At 40.3% G+C, this 15,673-nt stretch overlaps 1 protein-coding gene across 2 annotated transcripts in view; it reads right to left on the bottom strand.

The window, feature by feature from the left end:
• NELL2 (neural EGFL like 2) overlaps nucleotides 1–15,673 on the bottom strand; it is a 228,732-nt gene that overhangs the window by 87,623 nt on the left and 125,436 nt on the right. Inside the window, exons 14-15 of one of the 2 annotated variants that reach the window (XM_061637833.1) lie at nucleotides 4,426–4,548; nucleotides 3,197–3,292 (exon numbers count right to left, since the gene is read on the bottom strand). In XM_061637833.1, the coding sequence (XP_061493817.1) occupies nucleotides 3,197–3,292; nucleotides 4,426–4,548 (219 nt within the window). The remainder of the gene's footprint in view (nucleotides 1–3,196; nucleotides 3,293–4,425; nucleotides 4,549–15,673) is intronic. The other variant, XM_061637835.1, reaches the window with a different exon arrangement.

Raw genomic sequence — 15,673 nt, 5'->3', positions numbered from 1 at the left:
CTAGGCACAAAAACAAAACAACTGGACAATCCAAATATCAATATGCAAACAATATGCATAATATGCAAATAATTTGCCTAATATGCAAATAATTTACATAATATGCAAATTAGCCTGCCCGGATTTGTGGAACTGGAATATGGCAACCCTATTCCTTCCCCTTTCCACTGATGGAAGCCTTACCATTATCTGAGTGACCGAAAGAAAAGAAAAAAGACAATATGCATTATTTCCCCCACTATGAGCTAACCATATAATTTTTGCAGAATTGCAGAATGACAATATAGCCAGTCGATCATAAGAGTAGACTACCTTTTTGTTAGGCATAATGAGGCCAATCAGTTTCAAAGATCATTTAGTTTAGCATCCACAACAACAAATAACTTTATCAAAAAGGTACTTTATTTAGAGGCTTCCAAATTTGGGAATATCCACAAGCCATTAAACATTTGATTTAGCACCAAATCTTTTTCTAGAGAGCTTACTATCCATTGCTGTGGAGACCTCAATATCATCACACACTGGCCTACCAGTGATTTGCAAATCCTATCAGTAACACTGTGGCCTAGTTGACCTATATCTGTTTATAGGCGTTTTGTAGAACTTCTGCTTAGCTTCTAATTGACTAGGTAGGATTGTTCCAAAGGTACTACTAACAAAATTGCACTAAACTGAAATTTGAATACATTTGTTGAAATTAGCAAGAGTGGCAACAAAAAGAACTTAACACAATTTTCACATTTTAGCCCAAATGCTAAACACCTATTTTTATTTTGCAATCAGAAATGCAATTCAAATCATATGTCTAGGAAGCTTTCTGTTCATGGATCAGTAGCAGTCCTGTTTGTGCAAGAATCTACATAATTTTGCAGCATGCATATGAAAGATCACATAAACTTCGTTATACAAATAAAAACGATATGAAGTACACTCCATTTGGAAATCTTTTGATATCAATTTTAAAACCTGGCCTTCTTGTTGTCCCAGAACACTATAAGCCACACATAAATAGGGTGACTGAATTATAGCCATAAGATAGAAATAATTTCTAATAAACTCAGCAGGGCTTGCTACTACAACTACAGCATGCACTTAGGATGTTAGCATAAGATGCTGCTAATATTGCCATTACCTAACCTTGAAAAATATTTCATTATGTCCATGCTTACTGCAGAAAAATGCTTTCTTAATTTAACATGAAATAAAAATAAATTCAAGTTCTGTGCCGATTCACTCTGCGTTTTACCAACAGTTTAAAAACACATCAAAATTAAAATTAAAATCATATCTATCTATCTATCTATCTATCTATCTATCTATCTATCTATCTATCTATCTATCTATCTATCTATCTATCTATCTATCTATCTATCTATCTATCTATCTATCTATCTATCTATCTATCTATCTATCTATCTATCTATCTATCTATCTATCTATCCGCCCTTCTACCCTATAATAGGGCACTCAGGGAGGCTTACAAAAATAAAATCAAACATGTACATAATAAAATAGTAAACAGTAAAATTGCAACATTAAAATAAATTAAAATATAATTAAAATACATAAAATACAGTACACACACACATACACACATATACATATATATAGGGATTGGCACTAAAGGGACTACAAAGGTAAAATTTAACATAGACGGCATAACATCAGTGTCAGGCTCTACCTTCAGTCCCTCCCAAAGGCTCTCCAGAACAAGATCATTTTCAGAAGTCTCCGGAAAACCAACAGGGAGGGAGCAGAGCGAACTTCTTGGGGTAGGGTATTCCAAAACTTGGGGGCCACAGCTGAAAAAGCTCTCTCCCGCGTGCCTGTCAATCTAACATCTTTCACTCCAGGCTCGCAGAAGCGACCAGAGGCAGATGATCTTAAATCTCAGGCAGGTACATACGGGCGTAAGAGGTCCCTCAGGTACATTGGTCCAAGGCCATTTAGGGCTTTAAAGGTCAGAACCAGCCCTTTGAATTGGGCCTGGAAACAAATTGGGAGCGAGTGGAGTCGATAAAGCACAGAGGTAATATGCTCCCTGTGCCATGCTCCAGTTTTAACATTCTGGCTGCTGCATTTTGAACCAACTGCAATTTCCGAACCATTTTCAAAGGCAGCCCCACATAGAGTGCATTACAGTAATCAAGCCTTGATGTCACCAATGCATGTGTCACTGTGACCAAGTCAACTGCCTCCAGGAATGGACGCAGCTGGTAGACCAGTTTGAGTTGGCCAAAAGCACTGCCTACCGCAGCCACCTGATATTCAAGCAGCAGCGCAGGATCCAGGAGGACTCCCAAACTGCGCTGCTCCTTCAAGGGGAGTGCAACCCCATCCAGAACAGGTTGCACCCTGTCCCTAATGCAGTTTTTACCTTGACCAGCAGTATGTCCATCTTGTCTGGATTAAGTTTCAGTTTGTTAGCCCACATCCAGCCCTTCACAGCCTCCAGGCACCAGTTTAGGATGAGCACTCCCTCCCTGCAGTCAGGTGGTAGGGAGAGATAAAGCTGAGTGTCATCAGCATATTGATGACATTGTACTCCAAATCTCCTGATGACCTCTCCCAGCAGTTTCATATAAATGTTAAAGAGCATGGGAGACAGAATGGAACCTTGTGGTACCCCATAGGCCAACGGCCAGGGGGTCAAGCAGTAGTCTCCCAGCACCGCTTTCTGGGTCCTGTCTGTCAGGTAGTACCGGAGCCACCGTAAAACAGTGTCTCCCAATACCGTCCCAGCTAGACGGTCCAGAAGGATACCATGGTTGATCGTATTGAAGGCCGCCGAGAGTTCCAGCAGCACCAACAGGGATGCACTCCCCCTGTCTGATGCCCGGCATAGGTCATCAAGCAGGGTGACCAAGGCAGTCTCTGTCCCATGGCCAGACCTGAAGCCTGATTGAAAAGGGTCTAGATATTCTATTCATCCATCCATCCATATACATGCATGGTAACCATTATTCTATACATTCAAGACTGCTGCTTACCTGGCAAAATGAACTTCTGTACCAAACATAGTGGTGCAAAATGAATTTGCATGACTACATTTGATGCAGAACAATTTACTGAAACACAGAGCAAATGTTCTGTTTCTCTTCAGCAGCAGTCCTTAATTTCGGATGCATGTTTTCCTTATATGACTTTATGTATGGATATAAGATTCACTTGGCAAGTAAATGAGAGGATTTCTCACCAGTTTCGCAGCTTGGGCCTGTGAATCCCTGTGGGCAGGCGCAGACATTGGAAGCAATACAGGCTCCACCATTTCTACAACCATCTTTACAGAAGGCTGAAACCATAAAAAATAAAAAGATCCCACAACACTATTGTAAAAAACAAAATATTAAGGAAACAATCCTAAGCCCATTTACCTGGGAGCGGGCTCCATTAAATTCGGAGGAGCTTATTTCTGAGTAGACATGAACTGCAAATGTCTTAAATGAATACAACACACTATAAATATCTTAAATTAATGTGGTAGCCTTTAGTAGTATTGAGTCCAAGGGCAAAGGTACTTTCCTATATGCCTGAAGAGAAAGGATTTGAGCCTCTGTTGTTCATGCAACTTCCAGCCCACCATGTTTTGATCCATGATGTGAAAAAGTCAAAAGTGTCTGAATGTAAAGTCTTTCACATTGCCAGTGATAAATATTAAGTGCATAATTACATCAGCCTGAGGTCTTCTTTTACTTTGCAAGAGTGCTATGCTAGGCCCTTTTCCATGGGTTCATAGCTTTCATTTAATGGTGCCTTAACATTTAAAGGATCAAAACATATAGGAAGGGTCAATTGCTGGGATCTTTCTCAGACAATTGACCTCATGCTAAAAGGGAGGGAGCTAGTAGAAAAGACCAACATAAATGGCTCTGTCCATATTTTTGTGGATCTTAAAATGTTAAATAAATGCTTGTGATTTAGGCTGAATTTAGATCCATCACAATTTATCCAGCTAATGACAGTCACTCACTTCACAGGAAGCAAAGGTCCATGCTTCTTTTACAGAATTTGGAAATTGCTAAAATGCCACTGATGACGTTTGCTTACCTTTCCACACTCCTTGCAAAAGAAATAAATAAATCCAAACACTATATATGAAATACAAAGCAAGGCTTGGTGAGACATATTGGCAATGCTTTTATCACTGAATGTACTACACCGATGCACATGCCAAGGAGCTAGAATTGCACATAATTCCCCACTGCATGCATTTGGTGCTTTGTAATGGTGTGAAGCAGCATATTTTATATGTGTCAATGCTATAATGAATTGATTGGGTGTCTATCAAATTGTTCTGCTTAAAGGGGTTGGACCTGAATTATTAAAATTCATCATCCAGGTGCATAGGCAGCTTTAGCATTTATCCATGAAAAAGTAAAATCCAGCAAGACAATAAACAGATTGGTTTTTGTTCTGATGCCATACCTTTGCATACGGTGCCATTTCCAGTATAACCTGGCTTGCAAACACAGTCATGTCCTCCCACAGTATTGAAACACAATGCATTTTCATCACAGTTGTGCTGGTTTGTGAGACATTCATCATGTTCTGGAAGGTGAAACAATATATATATATGTTATTTGGAAAAGCAACAATATAGAAAAGGAACAAATATAATTTTATATTTTTCCTACTAACAAGTTGAAAATTGTCAGAGGTTAGTAAGAGTGATTCATACTTATTTACTCAAAAAGCTATGCAAGAGATAAAATTTTGTTTCATCAGTTGGGTATTGAAACACTGGGAATCTGTGTGATATGTGACATAACCCTCCCTTAAGTTAATTGAAATCAAAATACACAGTCCAAAAGCATTAAGTCAATGGGAGTTTTGCCACCATGGCATCCTCAATCTTAATTTTTCTGTCCCCGCAACCCCAATATGGGGGGATTCAATGTTTTTCCCTGTGAAGTAGATTAGGCCCAGAAAGAGTGGCTTGCCCAAAGTCATCAGATAAGTTTTTCGGCTGAGCTGCGATTTGAACCATGGTCTCTCAGGTCCTAATCTAACCCTCTAAACACTGCACCACACTTGCTCAGTAAACATTCATCAGAATTTCTTTCATAAAAATGTCCAGAATTCTGTGTTCACTTCATATGCTTATTGTTAATGTATATGTGGATATGCTTTCTGTCTCATTTATGCCCTATTTAACAACAGAGACTGAAGTCAAGAACTTCTGAATTTAACACTAATTCTTCTTCCCTTGGCCACTTGAACTACACTCACCCCTTTTCTAAATTTATGAGAATAAAACAGTAATTTTGTATAGCAAATTCTTCAAGAAAAGCTAACCAACTTAGAACTGCACATCTGTTTGAACTTCAGATTACTGGCTAGGTGATAACTAGACTTTGTTTTAAAGAAATATAGTTTTAGATCCCTGAGATACATCACATTAGCCCTTTTTGATCCTTTAGATTGGCAGATTTCAAACTGAGTTCCAGGGCACCCTGGAGTTCCTCTGAAGCTTATCAGAGGTTCTTCAAAGAAAAGATCACTTATACTAGACAAGTTTCATTAAAAGACAGCCTGCCTACTTCTGGCATTCTTTTCCTGCAATGTGCTGCCACAGGAGGGTCTTGGGTGTGTGCTGAGGTATACCTGCAGGGCTAAAGTGCAGTCCAATAAAGCCCCTGGCAACTACTTGATATAAACTGTGAAACTGAAAACATGCCCCCAAATTGTCTGCAATGTGCAATGATTGTATGGTAAATGCATAGGGGCTCATTGGCACATAGGTAGATATGGAAAGAATTATCTAAAGGAAGCAAGTTTGAAACTGGCTTAGATAAATATTTAAAACTTTATAATGTACACAAATATGTCAACAATTTACTATATGGAAACAACACCACTTTTTTGTTTGTGGTTCACCAGTTTGCAGTACTGAGTGGCTCAATTCAGATGATCCTCCAACACAAAATGGGTTTTGCAAAACATGGTTTGAAGGCAATCGTAGCTATGGTTTGACTGATGTGGAAGTCACAGAAAACTTTGCTAATATAGCCAACAAAAAAATAAAGCTAAAACTCTTCCACAAGAGAGGAGGAGACAGAGAAAGGGGTAAGTACATGAGCGTTTAGTATGTTCTCAATGTTCTAAATAATGGCTTGGAAAGCTGTGCTGGCTTTTCATCTGCTTCAAATAATAAATCTTAGTGATGTGGTCAGAACATTTGGTCCTGCAGGTCTTTAGTCTTCAGCAAAATATATTAAGGAACTGCTCTTTATGATTCCTGAAGCATGCAATTTAATTATTTTCACCTCAGCATGAATAACTATATTATTGCTCATAAAATTATCTAGCTATCTCAACAATTTTGCTTCGCTATATGACTTGGTGACCTCCAGCCACCATGAATTCCACAGGCTGCCTCCATGCAGGGAGAAGTATTTACACGGGATCAAACTATTATTAGGAAACAGAAAGAAGTCACAACTTTGCAAATGAGAGATTATTGACTGTGCTACATAATTAAACAGATAGGCTCGGCTGCTTTGTATCATTATCTTAATGTTATTTAAATCTAGCAGGATTCTTTCTCATAACAGAAAAACAGAAATATATATGAAGTATTGATAAAGCAAATATGCAAATGTTTTATGGGTGCCATTTCTTCACTTTCTTTAGAAAAGATTATATGCCCAGTTTATCACATTCAGTGGACTTGTTGGTTTGGAATAGGGATGGTATCCTCTCCTTTTTTACATTTCATTTTTAAGTGTGGCCCCCTGGTGGTTGTTAATGACCTCACTCCTTTTTCCTCTGATATCTTTTCATTTTTCCAATCTCCTCTTGTTGTTTTTTTGTAGAGAATTATAAATATTATAATCACTATTTATTCACAAGTGTCCACTGGTATTCTGAACTTTATAATGATTGCCTGCTTACATTCCTTTTCAAGTGCACTGCAGACAGATTAGGCAGATAATCAAGTCTGTGTCTTCTACCTTGAAGCTTTCTATCTGTCAGTTACAATCAACAACTCATTCCCCCTGCTGCCTTCTGTCTGTCAGTTATAATCAACACCTCTTTGACACCAGTGAAAGAGAATACACATTTGAAGAGCTCACATAGAAAGCAGATCGATAAAAGTATCACTTACACTATTGATGGTTTCAAAGCTAATTTTAAAAAAATGAAATAAAAAGAAGAATGAATCAGAAACCAGGTGTGGAGAGTTGCTACTTCAAAATTATCTCCTCAAAGATAGAGAATATCAGAAATAATAATTAATGGCAAATCTGATTACTGCAGAAATGGAGCCCATTGCTTGTTTGGAAGCAAACTTTTCTTACCTTTTCTTATCTTGCTATCATAATTTGACTATTTAATGCAGTAGTTTTATTTAGATGTGTATAGTACATACAGGTACACAGAAGAGCAGGTGGTTGTTCAAATATTTATTATAAGGCCTTGAGCTAAAATTTACAGCTTTGAAATTCAATCACCTTTTAAGCTCAGCAGATTCAATTCCTGAGATGCTGTCTTTTATTGCCTGATGCCTATGGAGTTGTAACCCTACATGGTGCTGGACTATTCTAATTAATTAATTAATATCCTGATGCTCCTCCCAAAGGATCCCAGGGTGACAACTCTCAGAACCAAATCTATAAGCTTCTCCCCACAATGATGGTACCTTTAAAAGGATCCCTTCCCCATATTTAGAGTTACTTTAAAGGACCCTGTTTGCCCATATGAACTTCCCTGACATTTAAGATTGTCGTCTCAGGCTCTGCTATGCAATTTTCCTTGATATCGGACTTGCTTGGTGAGTACCAGAGATAGGTCTTTTTCTATAGCTGTACCTCGATTATGGAATTCCCTCCCTGAAAAAAATATTGTAAGTTCCCTCCATATGCACTTTTAAGTGAACTCTGAATCTTTAGTTATTAATTCCAGAAAACCTTTTATGATTAATTTTAAGATGCTTGTGCTGACTTGATTTTATAAATATTTTTATTTGTATTTTATCACTGTTTTATTGTCATTTTTCACTATTTTTATATCTTTGTAGGCTGCCTTGTGAGATATTATAAAAAGAGGTATAAATCCATAACATCCGTGAATAAAGAAGCAAACAGAAAACCTGTTGACAATGCTAGTTGTGTTATACTGATGGCCTATGGAAGCATCACTCTCAGGGCCATCTACAGCTAGCTTGGCTCAGGCAGCAAATGAGGAGAGGTATCAGGTTGTATGCTTGCTGACCACTGGCTGCCTCTCCAACTGTTTGCAGAAGAATGGGACGGCTAAGCTGCTGCTGCTCACAATACTCTCTGCCATTCCTGACATTAATTCACTGCTTGCTACTTCTGTCACTCTCTGAATGCTCCTGCCCCACCCACAACCACCAGCTGCACACCTCTTCTGCCACTTGCCTCCCCCTGGCAGTTTGGCTACTTTGACTCTAACAAGAAAGCTAAGAACCGTCTGGCTGGTAGCAATTGGAGTTTCTCAAGGATTGTCATATGCAACTGGTGTTTCTCAAGAATGTCACATTCATTCCAAAGGAAAATATCAAGCAGTGCCACTAGTCAGCCTGGATGCTCCATGGCAAGGCTTGGCATCTCTTCTGTTCTCCCTTCACTACATCATGGGAGGGGGAAGAGGCGAGCTGAGCTCCATAACCTGGCAATGAAAATGACATCATCGATCCATGCCATACAAACTATATAGGTCTTTTCCCTATATTGGATTATGCTGGAACAGTCAAAGGCTATGCATTTTCTGCTTGGCAAGCATGCATAGGATTGTAGTCCTGAAGCAATCAAAGCTACTTACTTCCAACTGTTGCACTAACCTTTCTGCCATGTATCTAATTGCCCAAGGTACATAATTAAGTGGGTGAAGTTTATCCTGGTATGGAGATAGAGCTGGTCCTACCATGAGGCAAAATGATTTTCTGTGTCAGATGCCAAAATAACTTGGCCAGCTTTGGGTACTATGTGCTTGGACATTTACCAGCCTTGAATGGTAAGGGTAAAAGATGGGTGGGTGCAGGCAATCATTTGCAAGTACGTTCTTCACATCCTTGAGCAGTACTAACTAAAAATTCATCCAACAAAACCAAGTCAGACAGTACTGGTGGATGGACACTTTTAGTGGATTTACTGCTTTTGGCTTTTTTATCGTATCTTTGTATTCTTAAGTTGTCATAAGTCACTTTGAGACTTCTTTCTGTAGAAAGCAAAGAATAAATTTATTAAAAAGTAACTACAGGAATACCCCGAATAACAGACACTCGTTTAACAGACACTCACTATAACAGACATTCTCCAACTCCACCATACCCCACTTAACATACGTGCGCTTCACAATAATGGACATTGACGGAGCGCCTGAACTTGCGTGCCACATGCTGCGTGCATTGCGAAGCGTAGTCTCCCGCAACATTTAGAGCGACTGAGCGACTGTCCTTTCTTGTCTGGTCTGCTTCATCCTCGTTTTCAGTAAATATTCTTTAAATTGTTTAAATTCTTAACTACTGTACTGTACTGCGATCGGAGCTCTGCCTGCCCCATCCTAGGTCAGCGGTGGCAGTGTGTGTGTGTGGGGGGGGGCACCTCGTGCTCTTTACAGTACTGTAGATCCCCCTGATTTCATTTTATACCTCTCCATTGTCCCCCATTGTCCCATCTTCCTTTCCTGCTTTAATTGATTGTGATAAAAAAATAAAAAAATAAAAATATTCTTTAGATCCCCCTGATTTCATTTTATACCTCTCCATTGCCCCCCATTGTCCCGTTGTCCCATCTTCCTTTCCTGCTTTAATTGATTGTGATAAAAAATTAAAAAATTCTTTAGATTCCCTCTGATTTCATTTTATACCTCTCCATTGTCCCGTTTTATACCTCTCCATTGTCCCATCTTCCTTTCCTGCTTTAATTGATTGTGTTTATTTTATTTTATTTTATTTTTTAGTTATAAATGCGTTATTTACATCAGTTATGCCCATATATGACGATTGCAGTGCAGTAGATGCATTGATAAGTGGGGAAAAAGTGGTGCTTCACTTTAAGTACATTTTCACTTTACATATACACTCTGGTCCCATTGCGTATGTTAATGCGGGGTATTCCTTTAAAATAGTGCAGCAAAGTAAGATGGTAAAGGAGTTCTTCCATTATTTTTTGTGTGAAGAAAAAAACACTATATGTGAAGGGGAGGACTAAACACATACATACACCCCTCTAGTTTGGCCATTAGTTGCATGTATGAAAGACAGGAAACAATTTCAGCACAAGTTTGAAGAACTGCAGCCTTCAAGAACATCAAGTACAGTTTACATCTTACTAAAAAACAGAAACAAAACATTGTTCAGCGGCTGTCCAGACTTGCCATGACAAGGATGAGGCATATGTAGATATTAAAGGGAATTTTCCTCAAAATATACACCACTAGAAGCAACTACTCTAAATAATGCAACAGACTGAGGGGAAAAAGTTAGAAGTTTTTTTAAAAAAATGCTGTACTGTTCTGGGAAGGGAGCCCAACCATTTTTATAATATATTGCTGTAATGGAATTCTCAAGAGAAAGAAGCTTTCTTAAAGGTTTCAGGGGGAGTAAACAGTTATAATACCTTTATTGCCATCAAAATGGCATCATTTTGCAGACCCAATGCTGAATAACCAAAAAAAAAATTATATGTTCTTTTACTATTATTTTAGAACAACAAATTATCTTCCTAAGAGAGTCATACTCAAGGTATTGCTAGTCCAGGAATAAGTGTGGGCAAATTGCAAATCTCTGCCATTTAAACAGGTATTTTTTTAAACGCTTACATGAAGAATAATGAGTTTTGTCATTGAGTTTATCAGATGGATTACTGAGTTGGCATTATCTAAATTTAAAGCAAATATATTTAAATTAAAGCTGTTTAAAATGTTAGGTTTGCTAACAGCATATGTCAATCAAATCATGATATAGAGTACATAATAATGCTGCGAGAGTTAATGCTGTGGTTCTGTTTCCACTAAATGTCTAATATAAATTGCACTCTGTATTTCAGTTTTCTTGCATGCACTTTGAATGATGGGCCTAATGTGCTTTCCACATTGCTTCTGAGAAAGCTGTACAGGGGACCAAGAACATTATTTCAAAGCAAAGATTACATGTATTTGTAAGATGTGATCCTGAAATTCCCTGGACCAAGAACTTAGCATACAGATGGGTGTAACAACATGTCCTATACCAGCCTTCCCAAACTTGCATCCTCTAGATATATTTGACTAGGGATGGGGGAGAATATCCGCCAAATCGGACCTGGCACCGGATTCCCGCTGAATTCAACAGTTTGTCATCTTTTCGGACTGGCACCTATTTCTTGCTGTGGGCTGCGGCTGTAACCGGCATGGATTTTGTGGCCTTGGCTGCAAATCGACTAGACATTATTCTTTCGAACTTTCCCCTATTTTACGTTGAGTTATTTTCGTAATGCTCCATAAATGGCACATTTCCATTAAGAAGCCAGCATTTCATGCCCTTGTGACCTCCATCATGTCTCAATCCATATTAGGTGTTTAGGAGGAGTCTTAGTACAGAGGAACATGGGTGATGCCACCACAATTTCAGTGATCACGGGTAGAGGGAAATATAGCCATGGGAATGTGGTGAATTACTATAGAAGACGAGGACAAGGCTATCTGCACCTTGTTCCTTGCTGCCACTCCTCTCATGGATGGGTTCCTTGTTGATCATCTGCTGTGCCCACTGGCCTGTGTGTGTTGTTGTTTAACACCAGATCGGTACACAATAAGACCACTGTCATCCATGATTTGATTGTGGATGAAGGTGCCGATTTGGTGTGCATTACCGAGACCTGGGTGGGTGAGCTGGGAGGAGTTGAACTGAACCAGCTTTACCCATCTGGATACTTGGTGCAACATGAGCACACGCTGCAGGGATGGGGGGGAGGAGTTGCTGTGGTCTACAGAACTTCCATCTCTGTCACCAGGAAACCACTTTGTCTTGCAGCTGGCTGTGAAGGCCTGTACCTGGTGTCGGGCCAAGGAGACAGGAAACTAGGGTTGCTGCTGGTGTACCATCCATCCTGCTGCCGAGCTGGCAGAGGCCATCTTGGCTGTGGTGTTGGAGGAGCCCATAACGATAGTGCACCTTGGTACACCAGTGAGCTAAGGGCAATGAAACAGGCTGGACGACGGCTAGAGCGCAAGTGGCAAAAGATGTGCTGTGAGGCTGACCAGGCACGAGTAAAACATCATAACCATGCCTACTGTGTGGCGGTGAGGGCGGCGAAGAAGGCCCACTTCTCTGCCTCCATCGTATCCTCAAGTAGCTGTCCAGTGGAGCTTTTCTGTATTGTCAGGGCTCTGTTGATATCAACTCCAGGAAATGGAGTTTTAGACCCTTTGGAGGCCCACTGTGAATTGTTTGCAAGGAACTTTAAGGGTAAAGTTGCTCGCCTCCATAGCAGTCTTGATGCCCCATCTACATCTGCTGTAGTCCCCAATGAGGTGTCCAGTGCAAACTCTGCTGCAACTTCTTGGAAACGGTTTCAGTTGATGCGGCCTGATGACGTAGAAAAGGTGCTTGCGATGATGCGGCCAGCAACGTGTCCTCTTGACCCTTGCCCTTCTTGGCTTATTAAAGCTTGCTGAGGGGGGTTGACTGAGTGGATCCAGGGTGTGGTCAATGCATCATTGTGGTAGGAAGTGGTCCCAGCCACCTTGAAAGAGGCGGTGATCTGACCACCCCTGAAAAAGCCCACCCTGGACCCATTGGTTTGTGACAACTACCGACTGGTTGCAAATACTCCCTTTTTAGGGAAGGAGATTGAGAGGGTTGTGGTGCAGCAACTGCAAGTACTCTTGGATGAAACAGATTATCTTGACCCATTCCAGTCTGGGTTCAGGCCTGGTTATGGGACTGAATCAGCCTTGGTCACCCTGATGGATGACCTTTAACAGGAGAAGGACAAGGGGAGTGCGACCTTGTTATTCTTACTTGATCTGTCAGTGGCTTTTGATACCATTGACCATGGTATCCTTCTGGGTTGTGTATTGGAGGCACTGTTTTACAGTGGTTCCAATCCTATCTCCAGGGTTGCATTTAGAGAATAGCATTGGGTGACTGTCTTTTGGCCCCCTGGCAGTTGTGCTGTGGGGTGCCGCAGGGTACCATCTTGTTCCCCATGCTGTTTAACAACTTTATGAAGCACTTGGGAGCAGTCATCAGGAGCTTTGGGGTGAGGTGTCAGCTGTATGCTGACGATATCCAGCTCTATTTCTCGGTAACATCTGAATCAGGAGAGGCCATGCAAGCCCTTGAATGCTGCCTGGACTCAGTGGTGGGCTGGATGAGGGCCAATAAACTGAGTCTGGATCCTAGCAAGATGGACGCACTGTGGGTTGTTGGTTTCTGAGTTTGGATAATTGGTCAGTTGCCTGCTTTGGTTGGGGTCGTACTCCCTCTGAAAGAGCAGGTCCGTAGTCTGGGGGTGTTCCTGGATCCATTTTTGTTGCTAGACACCCAGGTGACCTCAGTGGCTAGAGTGCCTTTTACCAGCTTCGGCTGGTAAGACAGCTGTGGCCGTTTCTGGACTGGGATAGCCTGACCACTGTTGTCCATGCACTGGTAACCTCCAGGCTGGATTACTGTAATGCACTCTATGTGGGGCTGTCCTTGATGTTGGTCCAGAAGCTGCAGCTGGTGCAAAATGCAGCCTCCAAGAGGTCATCTGTATCTTTAAAAGCTGTGCAGGGGGGAGGGAGAATTCCACCTTGTGGTTTTTCCCATTACAGGGTTGCAAGAACACCTGCACTTGGCTGGCTTTCTTTTCTCCTAAAGATACGGGATCAGTCTCAGGGATTGAACCTGGCAACCCTAGTCTGGCTGGCCACCTATGCTGTAACTCAGGCCTAATTTCTGACTTCCACAATGTGTGCAGCTCAGCATGAGGCCTTTTCAGGGTTTTTTGAGCCAAAAAATCAACCCAGCAACCAATTAAAAAACCCCAATTGCTTTCCACAATTATTTTCTAATTGCTTAGTTAGTCCTTTATACAGCAGCCAGTTAAAAAGTTTTCCCTTGATTGTCCAACAAGAAGGAAAATCAAAAGGTCAGGAACAAGACTAGAAGGAAGGACCCTCAAGAAGGAATTAACAAACACACTCTGAAGTATTTATTTTCTATCTGAAGAGGTATATTGTGAATCTACCATTCAGAAAGCTTTCTTGGATATTTATTAAATATTTTTATAAGTTTACTAAAGGAAGTGTACCATGCATTAAATACTTTACAAAGTTAAGGACTCAATCTCATTGACTTCAACAAGAAAGTAATGCATATTGTTCTCAGCCTAACTCTCCCTAAAAGCTTGATTAGGGTTGCACTGTAATGTGCTCTTACTTTGTTTCTAAAAAAATATATATTTTTTGTATTGGTGTTGATATGATACAAGAATAAAACTGAATTTTTGATGAAACAAGCTCCACACTATTTTTTAACATCTTAGTTATAGCATAAACTATTTTGTTTGTTTTACAACTTTGGTATCCCATTGTTCACTGTATCGTTAACATCTTTTTTCTTATGAAACGAACAAAAATATGCCCGTCATTTAATTCCTGATGTTCATACTAAATTTTCTGTTAACATGACCTTTGCCCTTGAATGTAAGTTAACACACACTCTGCATGGAGGAGGAGTGAGGGGGAAGGTCACTGCCTTACCTTCACCTGGCCTGGCCCTCACATCCTCTCCATCAATGGGTAGGGATGGGGTTTGACTGATGCTATGCACCTTTTCCTCAAAAATGCTCCACCTAGAAATGTGGCTGTCCCATCTCACAAGGAAGGCTGGCTATATGGCTGTGCATGCCTCTTGCAATCTTACTGGGTAAAGGCATGGCAGCTGTATACATAAGAAGGTGCTTCAGGAGAAATGTAGGATCTTGGCTCTTAAGCTCTTTAAAATTTAAAACCATCACCCAAAACTAGGCCCAGTTCTCTTCAGCGGTCATTGAATTACTCTTTTATAACGACACATCGAAGAAATAAAACTACAAGGCATTTGCAATGATTTGCAAATCTGGATTTGCATATATGTTCATTAAGAGCAAGCAAACTATTTCCACAGATTATTTCTAAATCAAGGCTATTGACTATCTCTCAAATAAAATGAGTGACTTAGGAATCAAAATAGGTTGCATTCATCATAACTCAGCTTTGGGAACATTAAAATGTGGTAATCGTGTTGATTACACTGTTTCCCAGAGTAATGACCTTCAACTGCACGAAGTCCTAACTACCACTTTGTACAAGAGTTACAAGTGCAATCTTTATTCCACCAAAAACAACAGATTTTTCATTTACTTCTATGTAATTCAAGATTCAAGAACATTGGGGAAGGATTGCAATTCAATGGTAGAGCATCTGCTTTGGATGCAGAAAGTCCCAGTTTCAATCCCCAGCATCTCCAGGTAGGGCTAGGAGAGAATCTTCTCTGAAATCCTGGAAAACTACTGCCAGTCAGTGTAGACATTACTAAGCTAGATGGACCAGTCGTCTGATTCAATATAAGGCAGCTTCTATGCTCCTAACATTGGCTTGGATCCTAACTTTCCTTCTTGGAATGGAAAAGGGTTCACGTTCATGGAACAAGTCTTTCCCACTTCCCTCTGTAGCCCTGTGCACCCTGAAAATGTGC

Source organism: Rhineura floridana, chromosome 8 (genome assembly GCF_030035675.1).
Source record: "Rhineura floridana isolate rRhiFlo1 chromosome 8, rRhiFlo1.hap2, whole genome shotgun sequence".
Lineage (NCBI taxonomy): Eukaryota > Metazoa > Chordata > Lepidosauria > Squamata > Rhineuridae > Rhineura > Rhineura floridana.
This window is presented reverse-complemented; position numbering and strand designations above follow the sequence as displayed.